Source organism: Arvicola amphibius, chromosome X (genome assembly GCF_903992535.2).
Source record: "Arvicola amphibius chromosome X, mArvAmp1.2, whole genome shotgun sequence".
NCBI lineage: Eukaryota > Metazoa > Chordata > Mammalia > Rodentia > Cricetidae > Arvicola > Arvicola amphibius.
In genome coordinates, this window is record NC_052065.1 from 6129135 (window position 1) to 6152401 (window position 23267).

Genomic DNA, 23267 nt, shown 5'->3' on the forward strand with positions numbered 1-23267 from the left:
AAAGCAGTGCCCAGCGCTGGAAGTGTTTCCTCCGTTTACTAGAGAAATTTCCCCCAGAAAACACTGCAATCACTGGTTCTACATAGGAACTTTGCTGACTTTAATAAGCAGCACTGTAATTGTTCTCAACAGAAATGGTACAACTGTTCCACTTGGTGACTTGGGTTGTATCTAACAAGGTCACCTTGGAGGCAGGTGTCTTTTGAAGGGTATTTCAATGGAGAGCTCAACTTACTGAATGACACACACACCAAGCAGTCTTGTTTAGTGTGATATTTTTGTCTCCAGAACAGCAAAGAAAGACTATTCAGTTTGCTTCTATCTCAGCTCCTCCTTGGAGTTTGGGGGACAGAAAACAGGAAAACCTGAATAAGTACAATTAAAAACCTAATATTGGGACTGGAAAGGTGGCTCAGAACTTAAGAGCACTTGTTGCTCTCACAGAGGACCTGAGTTTGGTTCCCAGGGCCCTCATGGCAGCTCACACCCATCTGTAACTCCACTCCCAGGAGATCTGACCTCTTCTGACTTTTATAGGCACTAGACACAAACAGTACACATACATACATGTAGGGAAAACAGTCATACATAGCAAATAAAATGAATATTTTTAAAGGAACATAAAATTGAGTCAAGAATTCTTAGCAGTATATTCATTTTTCTTCCATATAAATTTCCAGATATAACCTGAAGAAATCAAAGCAAGCCTGGAGGTGGTGGTGCACGCCTTTAATCACTGCACTTGGGAGGCAGAGGCAGGTGGATCTCTATGAGTTCGAGGCCAGCCTGGTCTACAAGAGCTAGTTGCAGGACAGGCACCAAAGCTACAGAGAAACTTTGTCTCAAAAAAAAAAAAAGAAAGAAAAAAAGAGAAATCAAAGCAGATAAAATTAAATGTATTCTTATGAAACAAATAGCATTTAAAATATTTTATTGTTTGAGAATTTCATATAGTATATTTTATCATACTTATCTATATACAACCGTATAGTCTCAAATTCAGGACCCTCCAGACTTAGAATCCAGAGATCTGGGATTAAAAGTGTATATCACTGCTCCTGATTTTAAAATGTATAATATATATGTTCTTCACTGTGAAGAAACGCTATAGTCCCTGGTGTGTCTGCTCCATAACTCTCCATTTTATATAGCTGCAATAAGCTGGAACAGAGACAAATTTAGCAGTCTCTACACTATAGTAATATAAAAGTAGAATAATTCCAGGCCAACTAAACTCAATTGTTATAGAAATAACTTAATTTGGCTAATTGGTTAGCTTCAGCAAGTTGATTAAGAACGGAGCCTCTCTGGTCAGAGATGGGGTGCTTTAGAGTCAAAAGACATGAAATCTCCACTCTGGATGCTGACCTCTAAAAGAGATTCTTAAGCAACTCCAATGAGAACAAAAACCTTCTTTAAAAAAAAAGCAATGAAAAGCAATGAAGCCAGCTTTTAGAGACAAAAGAATATATGAAATCTCCAGTAAAGCTACCCGTGAAGATTACTAAAGGGATTCAATTGTGATAACGTAATGTTTAAATCTTATCTACTCCAGAGACCACAACAAATCCTGCATGGAAGTACAGGAGTATGAATGTACTGCTTCATAATTCAGCAAATAAAGAGGAGTTGAGAAAGGGGAACGGAGGGTAGGAGGTATCAGGGGAACTGCTCACCATACAACAAATACATGCGCCAAGGCTTGAAAACAACATTTAAAAGTCTCCGAGCTAGATGTGGTGGTGCATGCTTATTATCCCAGCAATTCGGATGCTGAGGAAAGGAATATTGCTATGAGTTTGTGGCCAGTCTTGGATATATACTGCAGTGGAGTCCAGCCTGGAATACATGACATGACTACTACGAGGCTGTCCCAGGAAAAAGTATATATGAGCTGATGAAGGGTTAACTTTTAATTAAGGACTCATCGTAAGGGGACTCAAATAAGCAGGACTAATTTTTATTCGATCAATATTGAGCCCTAAACACGTGTTCAATCAACACTGTTCCAGGCATGGTGGGAGATACCAGGCTATCCATAATCCAGTTAGAAAAATAAGCCTCGGTTGAAAACGTAAAAAAAAAAAAAAAAAAAAAAAAAAGATAATACATTATTTCCAAATGGTGATGAAAATAGTTTATTTAAGTCCTAGTCAATGAGCCAAGCGTGAGCCAAATGCTCTTGACCTCATCACTCTACCAGGTATGAGGGCTATCCCAACAGATAAAAATGCTACATTTCAAACAACCAGAACTGGAATAAAGTGCAGTTTGAACTGACTCTTTTGTCTTATCTTTACTAAAGAAATTGCTGCAGGAATCCAGAAAATGGGGAAAGCTAATAATAGGAACAAGGGTCTGACGTAGTCCTTAAGGCAAAGATAGGTTTCAGGCAATGAAGTGAGTCAACGTGGAGAATAGCAAAGTGCTTGTAGAAGCAATTACATTAGAATAGCTGTCCAGTCGAATTCAAATGTGGGCCAGATTTTGATGGACAACGGACACTAGGTAAAGAATGTAGCCTGCAGTTAGTTAGTGACCTTGACAACTAATAACAGCCAAGTTTCAAATTGTACTGCTGTAAAAGAGCTGAGCGACTCTCCCCAGAGGCCAAGGGTGCCAGGAGTGTATATGGGGGACGCTCTTCAGGCCTCCCCCCACTTTTATTTTCTTCCTTTCTGTGCTCCACTTCTGGATACAGTTCTCAGGTGAGGCTTAGGCCAGGACGGGTCTACAAGGGTGGATCATCAGAAGGATGCCAAGGTCTCGGATGGGTTTGGCGGCCCGCTCAGACCTTGCCTCTGCTGTTCTCTGCCTGGGTACAGGTTCTCCGAATCTCCCGCCGGCTGCCTCATTTTCCTTTCTCCTTCAGGCGGCGACAAGCAGGATTCCTTGCTCCCGAGGAGGCGGGCCAGGGGCGGGGCTGCGAGCAGAGGGTGCCACCTCCTAATGCGTGCCCTTCGGGCGGGACAGCACGAGTTCACCTTCGTGGCGCAAGCCTCTCTGAGGGGTAGCCGTGACACCCAGGTGGCCACGACCGAGGGGCGCTGTTCCTTTACCCTCAGATGGGGTTGAAGGCCGGTTGAGGTAGGAGAAAGCTCCATGACAAAACGTACTCCTACCCAGAGCCCGGCTCTCCGCGGCTCCCACGTACCTTCCTCTTTATACTCCCCCCCTTCGGTGGATACTTGGAGAATTCCACTACACGCGGGGGGCGGAGCCCAGTACGGCTCGGGTGGGCTTCCAGACAACCCGGAGCCACCTCTTAAAGCCCCCCAAACAAAAGGGTATGGCAAAGGCCTTTCTCCCCCCGAGTTCCCCATCACGTGTTTGTCCTGCACGGCTGGGCCGGAACTAGAAACCGTCGGGGGAAGCTGCGAGCTTGGTAGAGGTGGGGCCCCCGGTAGCGCCACCCCCGGTCTCCTCCCCCGCACCGCCCAGGGGTGCGAAACTCTGGTTGGCTTGCCTTGCAAGTCATACTTTGGTTCTATCATTTTGAAAAGTCTTGACCTCCTCCCGCCAGGCCCCATTCGGAGACCTCACCGAAGTCGTGTTTGGGCATCAGGCCGGCTTGGCGGCTGCAGCTTTAGCGGACACCACCGGGTAGATTCGGCGCCGCGGCCAGTGAGCGTGGGCGAGATGCGGAGCAGGAGCAATTCTGGGGTCCGCCTGGACGGGTACGCGAGGCTGGTGCAGCAAACCATCTTATGTTACCAGGTAAACAGACATCAGCCCAAGAGAAAGCCCTAAACTGCCCTCTGATGTGAGTCAATTCTCCTCCAGGCCTCTTCGCACTACTGTGACCTGAGAGCTTGCCGTTAGTTAAGAGGTTTTCTACTTTAATCCAGACCTTGCTAGCCAGTTATTAGCCTCCTTCCCCATTGCTATTCCTGTTCTCGTTACTCTCAAGTCAGGCCTTCTGGTCTTCGAACAGCTGCTGAGACTGTTTGACAGAGTTCTTGGACCCTTTTTTTCTTTCTTTCTTTTTTTTTTTTTTTTTTTTTTTTTTTTTTTGTCAGAATGGGCCCCCTCGATGTCCTTCCTGACTATTTCTTTTGGATGAAAAAGGTATGTCAGGTTGAACACTGAGTAAGAACAGTGAACTCTACTCTAGGGACAGTAGACAGGAATGAAAAAAAAACCTAAGGCTTGCATCTGTTTGAATGTGGGCAGCTGCCACTGTCTCTCCCATGAGTTACCTTGTTAGACAGCTTGTTATGAGAGGGCCCTATGACCCACTCTGGTTGCTACTTTACAACTTAGAAAACTTCCGAGCACATGGCATCCGCATCAAAAGCTGAGCATGTGATCTCAGGTGTGAGTATGCCTGCCATGTTTTGTCCTTGGCGAAAATTATGTGTGAGTCCCCAATGGAAGCCCACTGAGCTATTTTTGTTTCCAGTGAAGACATCAGCTATATTGCTTGCCTTCAGTCAACAGCAGCTATTTTTAGGGCCTTCAAAGAAGGAAGTAGCAGTTGGTGGTTTGAGGCTTGACCTACCAGTTGGAGACCCATGGTCATTTCCAAACCATTAACCATTTTTTTTCCTTCTTAGCTCAACCTTAGCTCCTCATTCAGGAAATACGTATTGCATTACATTTATATATATCCAGTCTTCAAGGCCGTCTACAAAGTGCCCCGCCTACATAAAATGAATGAGCAGTGCCGTTTCTGCTACTGGGGCTCAGTGCTATAGCAGCTTACCCGGCATTCTCAATGCCTTCCATTGCATTGCCACCACTACAAAAGAAAAACAGTGTTTATAGCACAGTGAAGTTTACGAGTGAGGTATAAGTTCAGTGTCCCTTGTTTGAAACACTTTGAAGCCAAATGCGGCTTTGCAAGCTAGAAATGTCTGGATGTTAACAAGTCATATGCATACATGCATATAATAGCCACAGTACTTCAGACGGTATCCTTTAGTTCCGTCCATTATTATTTCGGCATCAGAATATGAATATTCATGCTAAGTACAATAAGTAAAGGCTACAAAAGACTGTCACTTTAGACCAGCTTATCTTTTGCCACCCAAAAGAACTTTTGCAAACTTAGGAGAAGCACTTGCGTTTCCAAAGCTTATTGGCTTTGGGAATTACACATAAAGGACTGTAGTGTTTCTCTGGAGACCTTTGGAAAAAGACACGGCCACCTCTACCCCCACCGCCAGCCAAGCCATATTTGACTAGGAAGGAGTTCTGCAAGAAATGGCATTCTAATTGGGTGTTGAAGGAGTAAGCAGATGAAAGGAGGTTGCTTTTTCATAAAAACAACCAAGCAAGCTGGAACTGGAGAGATAGCAGAGTGGTTAAGAGCACTGACTGCTCCTCCAGAGGACCAGGGTTCAATTCCAGGGATTGGAATTGTCACAACTATCTGTAATTCCAGTTCCAAGCATTCTGACACCCATGGCAAAAACACTAATGCACGTAAAAATAACAACCAAAAGGAGGCTGCTTTTTGCTTTTACTCTCAGAATGTAATTACAAATTAACATTCTCAGAATTACAGCTATAAAATGTTTTAAAATCCCAGTTGAAAGCCTTTCCCTCCATTGCTATGATAGAAAGAGCTATAAGGAGAGCGGACAAAACTTAGCTTTTTTAGCTGGGTAATAGTGGCGCACACCTTTAATCCCAGCACTTGGGAGGCAGAGGCTGGTGGGTTTCTGTGAGTTTGAGGCCAGCCTGGGCTACAGAGAGAGTTTCAGGATAGCCAAGGCTACACAGGGAAACCCTATCATAAAAAAAAAGATAGAAAGAAACCCTTGATCTTCATGTCAGACCAGGGTTTGAATACCCAATTCTGCCTTGAGCAACATGTGTAACCTTTGATCATACTTTCTCTCTCTTTTTTGGACAGTGTCTCACTATGTAGTCCTGACTGGCCAAGAACTCACCTTGTAGACTAGGCTGGCCTCAGACTGACAGAGATCTACTGCCTTTGCTTCCTGAGTGCTGAGATTAAAGTTGTACTCTCCCATGTCCAGCTCTTTGTTTATCTTTCCTGAGCTAACACCTTCATCTGTAGAATGGGGATGGGATTATTAGAAAGAAAAATGAATGTCTAGTGTACTTCCTGGGACATTGTGTGAGATCAGTGAGTAGTGGGTGCTTTTGGTATAGGCCACATGTTGTTACTCAGTCCTTGCATGACCATTCTGGCCCAGGATGTTCCCTTTCCTGGAAGCCTTGATATAGCTACTAATTAATTGTTTTCTGGTCTTTGGGCATATTTATGTGTTCTATTGGTGCAGTCAGTTCCTAAGTACGGAACTTTGGTGTCTCCTTCCTATTCTTCAGCAGTGTCTCAGGCATGTTAACAGTATCCTTTAATCCTTTTAATTTTTTTTTAAAAAACTACTCCCTGTGGGTTCTCTGCCACCTCAATGCCACAGCTATTGGTCCAGGCTTGCTTTTGCTCAGAAGCACAACAACTGTCTTCTCACTAGAGCTGCAGGGTTGGACTTTCCTCCACAACATTTTAATGATTAAAAACCAGTTGTCTAATCTTTTATTTTATATTTATTTTGGGGGTAGTCAGTGAAAGGCCCTCATGATTTCTCTCTTTTCCTTTGGATAACCAGAATACTCCAGACAGTTCAGCTGGGACAGTCTGTGAATCTGCAAGTAGACAGTTGCATGCCTCGTTGTCCAGCACTCCCCTGCACCCATCCTGCCACAACAACTATTCAGTGTAGAGGCCCAACTGTTTTAGGGCCTTGTCATCTTTTCTGAGTGATAATAGGTAGGTCACCTGTGTTCTGTAATTTTTATCATAATAAAAAAATGAGCTAGGTTTCTGTAGTTTCTGCTATACTGTGCCATCTTTTATAGGTATGTGCATATTTCTACACATTTTTCAAGTCAGTTCCTATAAGCTCTGAACTCTGTTTTTATTTAGTTTTTGAATTGAGATCAGTTAATATTGGTTTCACTGGTTAGAAATATTTCATAACTATGTCAAACTGATCATTATTCTTCCTTCCAAATCAATAGTTTATGCACATCATCTAACATGTCCACTATATCTGTCAAGGAGAAGAACTTCCATCTGTCATTTGAAAGATATAGACTACTTGGCTACTATACATTATTTGAATCTTTAAGGCAAAAAGGAAAGACCTATGTCTATAAAAGGGTCATTTAGAAAGTTTCATTTTATGAATGTACATTCTGAGGAGTCTCTTCAGAAATCTATTGACTTTTAGAAAGAAATTTCTAGATTTATTTTAGCCCATATAAAATGTTTATTTTTAATATCTTTTCAGTAATGACTCTGTTTGAAGGCTCATTAATACGTGTGAAGTATGAAGTAGTGATAAGAGATTATGAACCAGAAAATAATAATCAAATCAATGTTCAGTATAGTTAGAAGTTATTGGGTATCATGACTCAGAAAAGAGACTAGGGCAGGAACTACATTGAAAATAGAATTTAAAAATGAAAAAAAAATAACACAAATAGATCATGGTATATGGAATAAATAACAGTAGTAAAGACTAATTGTAGAAGAGTTAAAAATAATATAATTGAGTCTAGGAAGCAGTATGACAGAAGACTGAGAAAAGACTGGGGTTAAAGTGTTCTAAGTCCTTTATTACCTTAGAAGTGAGAGTAAAAGAATTGTAATGTCTTTTAAGCCAAGAGATTAAGAATCACCATTAACGTAATATAAATGAAGAGACAAAAGCATAGCTCAGTTGGTAAGTCCTTGCTGTGCAATCATGAGGGCCCCAGTTCAGTCACTAGCACCCATGTAAAAGCCAGATGTAGCAATACGCACTTATAATCCCAGCACTGGGAAGGTATAAACTAGCCAGCTAGCCTAGCCTGATCAGAGAGCTTCAGGTCTGTCTTAGAGTTTTTATTGCTTTGAAGAGACACCACGACTGTGGCAACTCTTATAAAGAAAACATTTAATTACAGTAGCTGGCTTACAGTTTCAGAGGTTCAGTTCATTATCACCATGGTGGGAAGCATGGCGGCATGCAGGTAGATCTGGTGCTGGAGCGAAGAATCCTACATTTTGCAGGCAACAGGAAGTAGACTGTTACATGGAGGGAAGCTTGAGCAAAAGAGACCTCAAAGCCTGTTCCCACAGTGACATATTTCTTCCAACAAGGTCATACCTCCTAATAGTACCATTCCCTTTGGGGACTATTTTCTTCCAAACTCTCACATTCTACTCCCTGGCCCCCAAAGGTTTATAGCCATTTCATAGTACAAAAAATGTATTCAGTTCTACTTCAAAAGTTCCCATAGACTATAAAATCTAACTTGTTTCAGAGTCCAAAGTCTCTTCTAAGATGCATGACAATCTCTTAACTGTAATCCCCTCATAAAAAATCAAAATCAAAAAAGCAGATCACATACTTCCAACATATAATGGCACAGGATATACATTACCATTCCAAAATGCAGGGAAGGGAGCATAGTGAAGAAACATTGGAAAAAAGTAAGATCAAAACTCCAAAGTTCAAACTCCAAACACTGACGCTCCATTTCTAACATCAAAATGCTCTTCAGATTTCCAACTGTGTTCAGCTTGGTCTCTTGGGCTGGTTCCACTCTGTTAGTAGCTCTTTGAGGCAGGTATCCCACTACTCTGGCATCTCTAACATCTTAGGTTCTCCAAGGCCATCCAGGCTACAGCTTCACACGAAGGCGTCTCTCCTAGGCCTCCATTCAGGGACACCCCTGACACATGCCTGGCCTCGGTGGCTTTATTGCATGACTTCTTTCTTCTATCCTTAACTCTAAAGCCGTGGCTGAAGTTTCCAAGTTCTGCTGCTTGCTGGGGCTGGAACATGGCCCCTCATTCAATTACATCTTCACCAGCTTTCTGTCTGTCACTGACTAAGCTTGGCTATCCTGAAACTTGCTCTGTAGATCAGGCTGGCCTCCAACTCAGAGATCTCCCAGCCTCTGCCTTCCCAGTGCTAGGATTAAAGGTGTGCCCCCACCACATGTAGCTTTCCTTTAGTTCCTTTTCACAAATTGGAAACTTAGCTGGATTGAAAATGACTTGAGCTCCTGATCCTCCTGTCTCTACTTTCCAAGTCTGGGATTACAGGCATGCACCGCGCCACACTTGACTGAAAAAGAAATTATAATGGAAGTGATGAAATAACACTGAATCACAGTAAAAACGTTTTGAATAAAAATGTATGGGATTCAATTAAAATGGAGCTTGAGCCATGAATAAATATTAGAAAAGTTTGAATCCTTAAATATGTATGATAGGAAAGCAGGCAAAACTTAATAAACTCAAGATTGAGCAGGGTGGTGGTGGTGCACGCCTTTAATCCCAGCACTTGGTAGGCAGAGGCAGGAGGATCTCTGTGAGTTCAAGGCCAGCCTGGTCTACAAGAGCTAGCTCCAGGACAGGCTCCAAAGCCACAGAGAAACCCTGTCTCAAAAAACCAAAAAAAAAAAAAACAAAAACAAAACAAAAAAAAACAAGATTGAGAAAAAAAATATACCCAAGAAGATAAGTGATAGGATAGAGAACAGTAGGAGGCTAGAGATGTGGCTCAGTTGGTAGGGTTCTTACCTAGCATACATAAAGCCCTGGGTTCAATCCCCAACACTGTATAAATTGGGTATGGTGGTGTGTTGGTACATACCTGTAAATCTCAGCACTTGGGAGGTAGATGTAGGAGGATCAGATGCCCAAGGTCACCCTCAGCTACTTAATGAGTTCAAGGCCAACCTGAATGCAAAGAGCTTTTGGCTTTTATTCAGAGAAAACCACAAGAGAATATTACTAGTTCTTTTTTTTTTTCAGTTTTATAGCCAACAGATTTTAATTTCCTGAAGATAACGTGGTCACCTACTGAACTTCCAAAAGCTGCTGACTAACTTACCTTACAGTCATTTCTGTTTTTGTTTTAGTTTTTTAGTTTTTTGTTTTTTATTTTAGCATTTATTATTATTATTACAATTTTTGCCTCCTCCCTCCCTCCATTTCCCTCCCCCTCCCCCCATTATTAGTTCTTCTAAGACTAAATTAATAGGCATAATCTAAGAATAATCTGGAAACAAGCTTTGATTCCTTCTATTTTCTTATTCTACCTTCAATGGAAGGCATTCTCTAGTAAATGAAATGACTGAAGCATCTCCACTCTTCCTCCTGATTAGTTCCCTGCTCCCCATCTTGGCCTCTTGCTCAGAGCAGTAAGGGATCTTCCATTGACACAAAACTCCATTGCTATCTATTTACATCCTTCCCCGACCATCATTCTACTTAAGCTGGGTTCTTCCTGCGGCCTACTAGGACACTGGCTACCCGTTATGCTAGTGTCCCCTTGTTCACTCCCAGTGGTATCCCAATCAGTACTTAACAACAGGCTCCACTGACTTGTATGCTTTGCATCTATATCAAGGGTCATACCATGAGCAGTGGTTAAGGTGCTTGTTGCACAAGTGTGAGAACCAGACTTCAAATCTCCAGAACACATGTAAATTTTGAGTGGGCATGGCAGCCATTTGTAGTTTTTTATTTGTTTGTTTTTTTCAAGACAGAGTTTCTTTATGTAGCCCCGACTGTCCTGGAAGTTACTCTGTAGACCAGGTTGGCCTTGAACTCAGAGACCCACCTGCCTCTGTCCCTCCTTTCCCAGTGCCAGATGAAAGGTGGCTGGGATTAATGGTGCATGCCACCACCCAGCCTGTTTGTAATTCTGATGTTCAAAAGATGGAGATGGGATCCCTAGCAGGATTGCTGGCCAGATTAGCCGAAGTAGTGATATCTGAGTTCAAATGAGAGACCCTACCCCAAAGAATAAAGTGTAAAGTGATCAAAGATGACTCTGGGCATCTGCCTCAAGCCTCCACAGCATGCATATAGGCACACTAACACAACACACAGACACACTTTTAAAAAGTCATATACTAGGCTAGGAACAGTGGCATACACATGCAGTCGTAGCACCCAGGAGTCTGATGGAGGGATGATCAGTTCCAGACCAGTCTAGATTATATTGAGACCCAATAAAAGTGAAGAAATTTCTCATTCTTTCCAGCAAGCCTTTCCTTATAAGTCAGGGTACCATCACCCATTTGGGCTCCCAATTTGACAGCATGAGAGCTATTTGAAATTCTGCCTGTTCCTCTCCCAGCTGCATTCTTTTCATTACAGAACTGTAAATTTCGCCTCCTAAGCATCTCTAAGGTCTGTCCACTTCTTGTGCTCCTTGTATGGTCATCACTGCTTTTTTCTAAGACACTAGTCTTGTCACTCTCTAACTCTGATATTAGCTTCTGCATCCTCAGCCTCCTTCCAGACTTCCTCCCTGCTGGGACCAAAGCAAGCTTCTCCAAGGACCATCACCATCATTCTGGACCACACTGGGTTCAGGGGCCTAGAGAGATAGCTTGTGTGGTAATGTGTTTGCTGTGCAAACATTAGGACCTGGGTTTGATCCTTAGCACTCATAAAAATCAGGGTGTGGCCACACACACATACACACACACACACACACAGACACACACACACAGACACTTATAATCCTAGCACTTGGGAGACAAAGACAGTAGTATCCCTAGGGCTTGCTGACTAGCTACCCCTAACCTAATAAGTGAGCCATAGGTCCCCGTAGGCATCCCTGTCTGAAAAAAAAATAGGTGGATGATTCCTTAAGGAACAGCATCTGATGTTGACCTCTGGTCTCCCCATGCACGAACACAGATGTACATGTACACATACACACATAAACACACGTTTAAGGAGGGGCCTGGGGAGATGGATCAGCAGTTAAGAGCACCTCTTCCCTTTGTAGAGGACCTGAGTGTGCTTCCCAGCACCCATGTCAGATGACTCACAACTGCCTGAAACTCAAGCTCCGTGAGATCCAGTGCCCTCTTCATGACTGCATAGGCACCTGCACTCACATAAACATAATATACAAAATACATAATTAACAATGAAATCTTCTTCTAAAAATATACTGGGTTCAATAAAAGGCAGAAGCTATGTTAGCCCATGGTCATGCAAGTACCATATGAGAGACAGCTGTCTTGTTATATATTGTTTCAGGAAAGGAGGTACTCCATGGAAAGTTTTTTCCTTCCTGGTGCAATCTAGGGCCGTATGTTCTGGCACTTCCTACTGTAGCTTTTGAGGTAGCAACAAAGAGGAGAGCTTTTGCTGCGCCTTTTTCAGAGCAGCCTTAATTTAGTGTCAGATGAAAACATTCAAGTCATTTCAAAGCAGAAACACTCTTGACTCCTCCACTCACAAATAGACAGCTGCAATAGCCTGTGTAGGGAAGAGAGCTAAAAATCGTTTGAACGCTTGTAGGGATCCAAAATAACATCTCATCGAATCTCTCAGCTCACAGTGAAAGAACCACAGCACATAGAATCGAGGTCGTCCTTCTTGTGAGCTGACAGCCATCATAAGTACTCTGTCTGCTCTGTGCACGGAGCTGGAGTGTGGAGATGAATCCTTTAGCTGTCCCAGATTGCTGTGGATAACAAACGAAAATTGTGCTCTTTTAGTGTGCTAAAATGTGAAGCTTGAGTTGGCTGTTTTTTTTTTTAAATTTTCACCAAGTTTAGTTCTCCCATGTTATACTTGTCATTTATGCTTATATTTTAAATAATTTAAAGAATTCTAAGACTCGGGTTATCACTGTGTTGCCTAGGCTGGTCTGAAACTCCTAGGCTCAAGTGATCCTTCTGCCTTACCCTCTCGAGCAGCTGGAGTTCTGTAGGTTCACACCACGATGCCTAACTTAGATGAGACTGTTAGTTAATAGTAGTGTGACATCTGTCTCACAAAAGATAAAGAGATTGCAATTAATGTTCATAAAAGACAAGAAGCGCATGTAGACCTATTTGAGTACTTTATGAAGGCCAAATATCTTGTCCTCTCGAGAAAAACTCACACAATTTTCAGGAGTCTCATGACTCTTTGAGTCTCTATATTTCCCATCAGAATCCATTGTGAACTCCTGAAAGATCCTTTGGAGACCTCAAATCAAGAGCCCAAAGGTGCTGTGGAGGCCGAGGAGGATAATCACGAGTTCTAGGCCAGCCTGAGGATCTTATTAACACCCTGTCTGGGAAGAAAAAAAAAAAGATAATAGAGTGGTATACAGTGTCTCTAGGTGTAAAAGTCTGGATTGCAAGGATCAGATAATGGCTTCTACATTGTTGTGTTCTGATGAAAGTTTCCTGGCCTTATTATATCCAGTAGTCTATGGATACCTGAGGCGTCGGGTATTGGCCAGTGAGGGTCTGATAATTCCCTTGAGTTTGAACTCTTCCATGAGCTAACACAATACCAAACTGAATACTGATATCTTAGTATCCTCCTCCTCTTACTACAGGGATTGATGAGAGAGTAGCAAAAAATTAAACTCTCATATGAGAGTAGTTAAAGTACTTTGATGGACGTTAAGTGACTCGCACAGTTCCTGAAAGTTTGGAAATACCTAAGATGAGTGATCTGGGGTGAAGCAATTGCCTGAAGCAGCTCATTGTAGCTCCTGATTCATATGTTTGTAAAACTAGATGGAGAGGAGCTAATAAGCACAAAAAGTAACAAATGAAGATTGCATAACTTTTGTCTATTAGGCAAATACATGTAACAGCTCACATTCTCTTTCTCCTTGAACGTCAGTTTAAAAGATAGCTTTTGTAAAATCTGATTGGTAAATTTCAGGTGGAGTTTACTGAAAATGTGAGCTCTTGGGGCAGGAGAAATGGTTCAGCAAATCACATCACTGGAAGTTCAATTTCCAGCACCTTCTGTAGCTTCAGGGTAGCTGACACCCTCTTTTGGCCTCTTCAGGTACCAGGTACACACATTTGGTGCACAGACATACACACAGGCAAAACACTCATAAAAATAATTTTTATTGGTGTGTGTGTGTGTGTGTGTGTGTGTGTGTGTGTGTGTGTTTGTGAGAGAGAGAGGGAGGGAGGGAGGGAGGGAGGGAGGGAGGGAGGGAGATTTGTAATCTAAAGGGAAAAACACCAAAGGTAGATTATATTGCAGTCTCCAACATCTGTGAGAAAAGGAAATTGGTAATTTTGCAGTCAGGGACGGCTTCACAGAAAAGAGAACATGAACATGTGTACAGGCCCAAAACTGCAAGGAATACCCAGTGGATTTTTCGGGGGTAAAGAGTGAGTGTCAGAAATGGCATCACATTAGAAGATGTCCTGGGCTGGGGAGCGATGTTTAGCATTCCAAAATACTAATAACAATGAAATAAAATAAAAATGCTTTGTTGAGATTTGTAGTTCAAGATGACACTGGAAACAATGTTAAACATAAAGTCACGTTTTCAAAAAAAGAGAGAGTAAGTGTCAGGTGATTAAAAGAGGTAACACATGGGTTTGGGGTAGCAAAATAAGTGATTTCAACTCTGTAGACACTGGAGGATTTTGAGCAGAGTAATGAAGTCAAGTTTCTACGTCTTCCTGTTACTCCCCTTTGTGGAGGTCAGACCATAAGGAACTACTAGTAGAAGCAGGGACATCAACTACTAAAGAGCTTTTTTTGGTTCTATTATAGCGTAGGTAGAAGAAAGAGTCTGTGTGTTCTCTGTGCCAATTCAGGTGTGTAGATGTTGACACTCCTCTCTGTGACCCCACGCAGTGGATTTGGATTGCAGACTGTTAAATGTTAGTATGTTGGTGTTACTGTCAGGCATATATGTATTCTGCCTTACTGTTGGCTCGGTCTTGCATTGACACTGAGGCAATTGTATTGACCTCCTCTTACTGATCTCATCTTGTCTAAATATATCACCAAATAAATGTCTTACGGTGTCTAGTTCAGTATGTAGATATTTATTGTTGTGCTTCTCAGAATTCCTTGTTGTAAATGACAGAAATTCACCTCAGATAGCCTTAAAACACAAATGAGAATGTATTGCTCTTATAATTAAAAATCCTAGGAAGTTGTTCTAGATTCAGGAATAGCTGGATTCAGGAGCTTAAGGAATAAAATTTCACATTACATTTCTTTGCTTTACTTTGAGTGGGCATTATTCTCTTGTCTGGCCTATATTAGCTATCTCTGTCACTATGACAAACTATGTGAGATAATTCAACTTTTAAAAAAAGGATTATTTTGACTCGTAGTTTGAGAAATTTCAGCTCATAGTCACAGCAACATTGCTGTGGGTCTGTGACAGACAGCACAGTACATCATGCGGGAGCATCATGCGGGAGCATCATGCCGGAGCATCATGCGGGAGCAATGGTTGTTTACTCATGGCAGCTGGGAATCGAGAAAAGTGGGAAGGGGAGGTGCCTGTAGTAGTACTTTCTTGTTGGGACCACCAGCCTGCAAATAGTGTCATGGAAGCTTTTTATTAATTAGGAATGCTTGGCCATTAGCTGAGGTTTGTCCCACTAGCTCTTACAACCTAAATTAACCCGCTTTTATTAATCTGCATTCTTCCACATGGCTCGGTTACCTCTGTTCTGTACCATATGTTTGACCTTTTCAGTGTCTTCCTGTCGTAATCCATGCACCTAGATTCCTCCTCCTCTCCCTGGAAATCCTAGCTATCCTCTCCTGCCTAGCTATTGGTCATTCCGCTCTTTATTACACCAATCACAGCAATGCGGTATACAAATATCTCACAACAGGTACCCATTTCCTAATATGTCCTTCAGGGTTATGCTCCAGTGGTCTAACTTCTTAAGTCCTGCCTCCTAAAGTTTCTGCCTTCTCACAGTGATGCTACAGCTAATATTTTTGTTTCTGTGATAAAATATTCTGACAAGAAGCAACTGAGGGAGAAACCATTTCTTTTAGCTCACAAATCTAGGTTACAGTCTATCATAGCAAGAAAGTCAAAGTAGCAAGAACTTGAAACGGTTAGTCACATCATATCCATGCTGAATAGCAGAGAAAAATGGATGCATATATGCTCCTTTTTGCTTGCTCAGTTTCTCCACTCAAATAGCTCAGGATTTCCTGCCTAGGGAATGTTGCCACCCACAGTAGGCTGGATCTTCTTACATCAGTTAAGTCAGTCCTCACAAAGGTAACCATAGGAGACTATACATAACCATAGGCTAACCCAATGTAGACAATCCCTCATTGAGACTCTCTACCCAGGTAACTCTAGATTGTGGCAAGTTGACAAGGCTAACTATCACAACTGGGAATGCAGCTTGTCAGTCTGACTCTATTTCTCCTAGTTCTGGAAGCTCCTTTGTTTGGAGAGGGGAATGGGAGCTATAGGAGATTTAACTCGGGACATTATGTATGCTAAAGATGTGTTCTACCACTGGGCCACACACCCTGCCCTTCTACTTCTGTTAATACATTGGCTTTGTGGTATTGGCTACTCACACAATTAGGCGGTTGCTGTTAAAAGCTAAGTGCTCAGCAGATAAGTTTTCTTGTATGCAAGTATGAGAGCAGGCTGCATCCCTGGGTCACAGGGTGGCTATTGGAGTAGGGAGCAATTTGGAAGAGAGAAGACGCTCTGTGTAAAGATTCGCTGGTATCGTGAGGGTTGGGAGTTTATGTGTAAATGGAGCTGAGTCATTTGAAATGTGGAAGCGATGGCTAATAAAATTAGTTCAAAAGCTTTTTTCAACACAGGAGCCCAATAAATAAATCCTTGTTGAATTCCATCTAGTTTGGTTTGGTCTGTTGTCCAAGTCTGTAAGAGTCCTGCAGTTCTAGTGTTAGCTCAGCATCCACATAAAAAACTTTTCTAGCCCTCCGCTCACTTTAACATTCCCTCTGAAGAACAGAGGATGTTACTATCTCAGCATCTCCATTATCTTTCGTTGTTAACGTCTGTTCCATGCTCCGCCTTGGAGAATCACTCTGGCATTGCCACTAGCCAAGAAGATTGTGTGAACATGGTTTCTTAGCTTGGATGAAGACTTTAGTCCTTTGTTTTCATTTTACCAGAGCAAAATCATAGTGCTGAATATGTGTTTTAAGAGGATTTGTGCTAATCTAGGTAGTCATGTACCCTGGCTTCTCAGGTTACCCTCCCACATTGTCCCCCCCCCCCCCATCCAGTGAAATTTCCTGTCCCCTTAACCTCAGCCCTTTCTGACCCACAAAGGTACTAGTTTACCTTTCTCAACTCTGAGTTGAGCAATAAGCTGTATCTTACATTTGAAGCAGGTCCCCTTTTCTTACCTACAATTCTACTTTTAAAGCAAAATCAAAATTTCCCACTTGAAGCATTCCCAAAGTTCATGCTATGCGTGTCTAATGGACTTCTTCAGGGTTTCCTGAGACTCAGCAGACAAGCATACATACTAATGAAACAAGCTCTAGTAAATGGTAAAATCTTGTGTCCACTGGGCATATTACAGATGTCTATAGAGAGAGATCATATCTGTACTTTAAATGGCTGAAAAATATTTCGTTCTGTAAGTCAGTAAAGTCAGCATGTTTATTCTACATTCATTCAGCATCTAACTAGGCCAGGGTTCTCTAGAGTAGCAAACTATCTTTAGGAAGCTTATAGTGTGGTGTTAATGTATAATAGTGTATCAGTAAAGCTAGCCTGTGTGCATGGTCAGAATATTCAGTGTGGTTGAGAAGGCAAGCTGGTCTGCAAGTGTGAAATTTAGATTGAGGTCCGTTTTGCCTTTGTGTGTCTAACACTGTTATTTAAAAAGGCTTTTCTTTCTCCTGTGGACTATCTTTAGATCTTTGTCAGAACTCAGTTTGCCATATTCCCATGATTCCATTTCTGAAGTCGAATCTGTTCCATCCATCTGTGTTTCTATTCCTTTATGTTTCGTTAGATTCATGATTGTTGCACCTTTCTGGAGAATTGACTGTCGTGGGTAGTTGTCTGTCTACCCCACTGCCAGGAGATGGACAGTATTTCAGATACAGGCTGCTCAGTATCCTGGTTCCTAGAAGAAGCAACAGGAAAATCCTGTCTGATCAAGGGTGGATGCAAAACATCCATGAGAAAAAAGCATTTGGTATTAGAAGTCACTGAAATTTTAGTACAGTTTATTACCAGAACATAAGTTAAATCCTGGGATTATTAATGCATTCTAGACCTGTTCTTTAAATTTTTCTCTTTTTTTCATTCTCATTTACTTTCCCTAGATAGCAACTAAAAAGAAATGGAAAAGGGAAAAGGTAAGAGAGGCAAATGACTTGCACAAGGTTGAGCATTCTTCATGCAAGGTACACAGAATTTGGTATAGTAAACAGACAAAGATTTATATGAGTGAGCACAGCCGCCTGTAATCACAGAGCTTGGGAGGATGAGGCAAGAGGATTCTGAGTTCTAGACTCGTCTCATATACAAAGTGAGACTCTCTCAAAGAACTTTTTTCATTAGCAGTATTTTCAGTAATGATAAAAGGAAGACCCCCAAACCTTCTTTTAGCAATAACAATAATGGTTACATGGTACTTGCTGTGAATTCTTCCTCCTGGCAATGAATCTTTATCTGTTACCTCAAATTATGAGTATATGAAAAACAAATAGCATGAATAAAGACTGTTTAGTTCATTAATATTAAATGCATAGCTATTGTTCACATATATATCAGGTATTCCAAAGTGCTTAATACATATTAATTTGCTTAATCCTCAAAACTGCCTTATCAGGTAGAGGTAGAGGTATAATCCCCACTTTAGAGAGAGATGCTGCAGTCATTTGCTCAAGGTTACAGCCTGAGTCTAGAGCCTGTGCTCTTTTCAACCAGGAACTAGTACCACAACTTTCCATGTATCGTGTTGAAAAGAAACAGGAAGTTAGCCATCAGAAGAACAAATCCAACTGCCTCTTCCCAAAAGACAGATAAAATAAACTTGAGAGGGGCGGTGCCACCATTAGACTGACCAAAAAAATTGAAAATGTTAAAAATTATTTACAGGAAGGAAGAATAATTATTTTAGAAGTATGCATTACATGGAACCTGTCAATAGAGAAATTTTAATTTGGAGGTTTTACTCCATGCCATAAAAGCTCACTGTAGAGTAAGTGTTGCTTATGATGTGTACAAAGTGCCTGAAGCTGTGAATGCCCTATGCGCTAGGAATGATAGCCATTAGTATTTATAGTTACTTGCAAAGAATATCATTTATACTGAATGTTGAGATGCAGAGCTGAAATTGGCTGACTGTCTTTCTTTAAGGTGTTAGCATGCTAGCTGTGAATTAAATTGATACTAAAACAAGCGTCGTTTCAAACAAGAAGCAAAAGCTGATATGATGAGATTTGTGCTTTTACTCTCTAAGTATTAAATGAAGGCTTAACCCCACGGTGTCTATATACATCTACATATAGAGTCTTTAAGAAGGTTATTCAAGTTAAATTATGCCACAACAGTGGGTCCTGATTATAGATTTTACCTGGAGAGTTACTGAAAATTCATGCATGAAATCTTTAAGAAGCACTATCTTGTGGCTATCTTTAGGTCACTTCGGGGTGCCTCCTTGAGGGGAATTGTATAATCGAAGTCCCTTCACATTTTATTGTTGTTGTTGTTGTTGTTGCTTTTCCCTGACTATGATGTGATACATATTCTGAAGCCATTATCCCCATGGTAAGGGTACTGGGATAGAAACCTTTGGGATGCCATCAGATTGTGATGACGAAACCCTCTTGAACACAATTAATCCCTGTTTAAAAGGCCAAACCAAACCAAACAAAGAAAACCAAAAGCAAAACAAAACAAAAAAAGCAACTCCACTGTTGAAAACATCATCTTCGTAAGAACATTTATTGCTATATTTGTGAGTGGTAATGAAAGCCCTGTACTGTAAATGGAAACTTATCATAAGGGTAGACCTCTGGATGCATTATTAAGTGTATCTACCATAGAGTATTATGCAGCTCCAAGCTCTTGAATTTGAGTTATTGTAGGTAGCTTGAGGAAATCTCATCAGGTTCTGTTGAATGAGAAATGCCAGGTGATCCTATGATTCCTGTGTTATTAAAATCTGATACCCCCCTAAAAAAGTTTCTGTTTGAGCAAGAATTTATACCAAAGCATATGCATATGTATCATTTTATTGTAATATTTATTATATGATACCCAGTTTTAATGGCACAAAGAAAAAAGGGAATACATACATTGTCACAGGGACTGGGTTTTTTTTTTTCATTGCTAATATGAGTGGTAGGCAGCACACCTAAAGGAGTAAGTCACAAAACAATCCCACACCAGTTTGGAATTATGATTAATAAAAGGGTTATTTATTTAAAGGGAAAAAACTTACAGATCACCGTCCTAGACAACAGCCCCCTGCACGACCAGGAAAAGCATCCTGTAGCCAGCGTGCAGCTACTGCTGCTTTTTTCAAGCCAGAGAGACCACGCCCAAGTATCTTAAGGGCTATTGGCTGAATGAGCAGAAGGAGCTCCCGCAGCACCTCCCCATTTTGTTTAAGTAAGAGGGTTCTAAACCTACTACAAAATTATATACAGTAAGAACAAATATCCTATTCTAACTAGCTTAAGTCTTGTGTAAAAAATAATTTGGCCAAGTCATGAGAGTAAAGTAACTACGTTTACCTAGTCTCCAACCCCATCGAAGATCTGAGAAGGGAAATAATTTTACCTGAGTAATTAGGAAGTGCAATCAAACAACTTTCAAAACATGCAACAAATCACAGAGACAACTGGCTCCCTGGGCAATCACCCAAAGTCACATTTGCAGCGTTGAAGTAACCAACTTTGGCTAAGGCCTAGAATAACTGACAGATTATTTTTAAAGGCAAGAAATTTTTCAAAACCGTCTTACCCTGTCTTGGCTGACAGTTCTGCTTATCCATTTCTAGATACTATGTATTTTGTCAGTAGTTGAGGTATGGGCAGTTCCTTGCCCAGAGGCTGGTTTTGAGAAGAAGACAAGATCCAAGTGGGGTGTCTTTGGTGCTCATCAATCTCTCAGGAATAGATCAGTGTTGCCAGGAGCGATTGTGTCTCGCTACCACAGAACTCTAAGTTAGATTAAATGGCATTTTCTACAGCTCTTTGAAGAGGTTGAAGATTGGGGCTGGAGAGATGGCTCAGCGGTTAAGAGCATTGCCTGCTCTTCCAAAGTTCAATTCCCAGCAACCACATGGTGGCTCCCAACCATCCGTAATGAGGTCTGGTGCCCTCTTCTGGCCTTCAGGCATACATGCAGAGGGAATATTGTATACATAAATAAATATTTTTTAAAAAGAGATTGAAGATTATCTACTTATACAGAATATAATCTATATGTATCTAAAAAAACCCGATTAGTCTAACTATAAATATGACAAACATAGATGACTATTGATCTATAATTCTTAATACCTATCTAACTTAAAGACTAAGACAATAAAAAACTGTGCAATAAATGAGGACAATGTTCTCCAAATGTAAACAGTGTACAAGTATCTTGATCAGAGGTAGAAATGTACACTGCAAAATGGTAAATATATATATCAATATATAAAAAATATGTAAGTATCTTAATCAGAGGTAGAAGCATATGTGCATACAATATTCAATATAATTTAATTTTGTGTCCATACACAAGAATCTATGCCAATGTAATTATCTATAAACAATAACTCACAAATACCAATCTATTATCCCATCATGCAATTTTCCCTCCTTTTTGTTCAAAAAAATTTCCAGAGCTTATAAAATTCCTCCCCCAACCCTCAACCGTATACTAATTATAATCAACCCCTCTATAATGTCCCTAAGCCTGAGGACGAACCTTGCTGGGAGAGGGGACGTCATCCTCTAGAATTACTTCCAGCTGTTATGGGGGCGACGTTCTTTCTAGGGGATCCTGTGAGAGTAAAATGATGGTTAAATTTCAAGATTAATGTCTGGTAAGATTGCAAATAGCCTCTGAGTATTTTGTGCAGGTCTGGCCAGAACTTTGTAAAAGATGTGCACCATTTCAGCTAACCAAGTTGGAGCCGTCTTGTGCAGCTGGTATCCAAAACAGGTCTTGTAGTAGTGCTATCAGTATCATGACGTCATATCAACCAGGGGGAGTTGTTGTTATGGGGCCCCATCTTCTTCCTGGAAACTTCAAATGTCACTGCAGGAAAATTCATTGTTCATTGTGGAAGACTTAAACATTAATTACATAGACATATACAGACATACATATATTCAATGAAAGGTATGATATATATGAAGAAAAGCAAAGATGTTTTCTAAATTCTTTTTTCCTTCTGTCCCATATCATGGCTCTTGATATGAGACAGAAACTCCAGAAACTCTGGGTTTTTCTCTTAACAACAGGCTTGGAATTAGAGAGGGACTGAGCCAGAGTGCAACTCCAAAACCAGATCTGTATATTTAGAAATATAGATGCATATATATGTATATGTTTATACAAATAAACGTATATCTTTGATTTTTATACTTACAGAACCTATTCAGTTTTCTTGATGATCCCTATTGGGTAGTTATTTTTCCAACTGCCAGTATTCAAATATCCAGGATTCCTTGAATTTTTTGAAGATGAGTGTTTTCCTGCAAAGACAAGAACAGAACCCTGCCCCCATCCTGTATGTTTTTCTTACCACCTGTATGAATATCATCATTGTGGATGAGCTGTCATTTCTCCTTTCCAAGAGGTTTCTCCTCTTCAAACTGAACCTTTATTAATTTTGATGGTATCTACAATTTTTCTTCTCCTGTGGAAAAAAAGAGACAAGGAAAAGCTGAAAGAAATAGTTATGTAATTATAGCTATATATTTCTGCATCATTATATGAGGGTTTAGTTATAGTGAAACTATTTTTTATTGAAAATAGATTTTTTTCCATACAATATATTCTGATTATGGTTTCCCTTCCCCCAACTCCTCCCAGATCCTCTTCACCTTCCCCTCCACCCAAACTTAACTGGAAAGAAGCTTATAGTTAAAGTGATCGTATCAGAAATATAACCTTGACCTAGACAAATCTGTCCCCTTCCTCATTGTGATGTGCATTTGTCTTTGTCTTGGTTAGCTGGCGGATTGGCATCAGTTACCCCTCCACATGGAGGAGATACCAGTGTGTCAACCCAAGGCCCCAGACCTCTGAAAAAAATGAATCTGTTTGCGTGGTTCACAAGCCTCAGTGGGTGGAAATGCAGGGGATATGGGACAGAGTATCCCCAAGTAAGGGAAGAACAGAAAGACAAACTCCTGGCGCATCTTTATTAGAAAAGATAGCAGAACCTGGTGCACCAGAGTATCTGTAAGTTTATGGACATCTCAGTTTTTATGAGTCACACTGAATGGAAATTCCCACATCTTCTTGTTGCATAACACTGCCTGTTTTATAGATTTAGATCAGAATGTATTCTTT

At 41.0% G+C, this 23267-nt stretch overlaps 1 protein-coding gene across 4 annotated transcripts in view; it reads left to right on the forward strand.

Moving 5' to 3' along the window:
- Positions 1–2949: 2949 nt before the first annotated feature.
- Positions 2950–23267, forward strand: part of Phka2 (phosphorylase kinase regulatory subunit alpha 2) — an 84685-nt gene continuing 64367 nt past the window's right edge. For all 4 annotated transcript variants that reach the window (XM_038315962.2, XM_038315963.2, XM_038315965.2 and 1 more), the window contains exons 1-2: positions 2950–3087; positions 3524–3717. In XM_038315962.2, the coding sequence (XP_038171890.1) occupies positions 3640–3717 (78 nt within the window). In that variant the 5' untranslated portion in view covers positions 2950–3087; positions 3524–3639. The remainder of the gene's footprint in view (positions 3088–3523; positions 3718–23267) is intronic.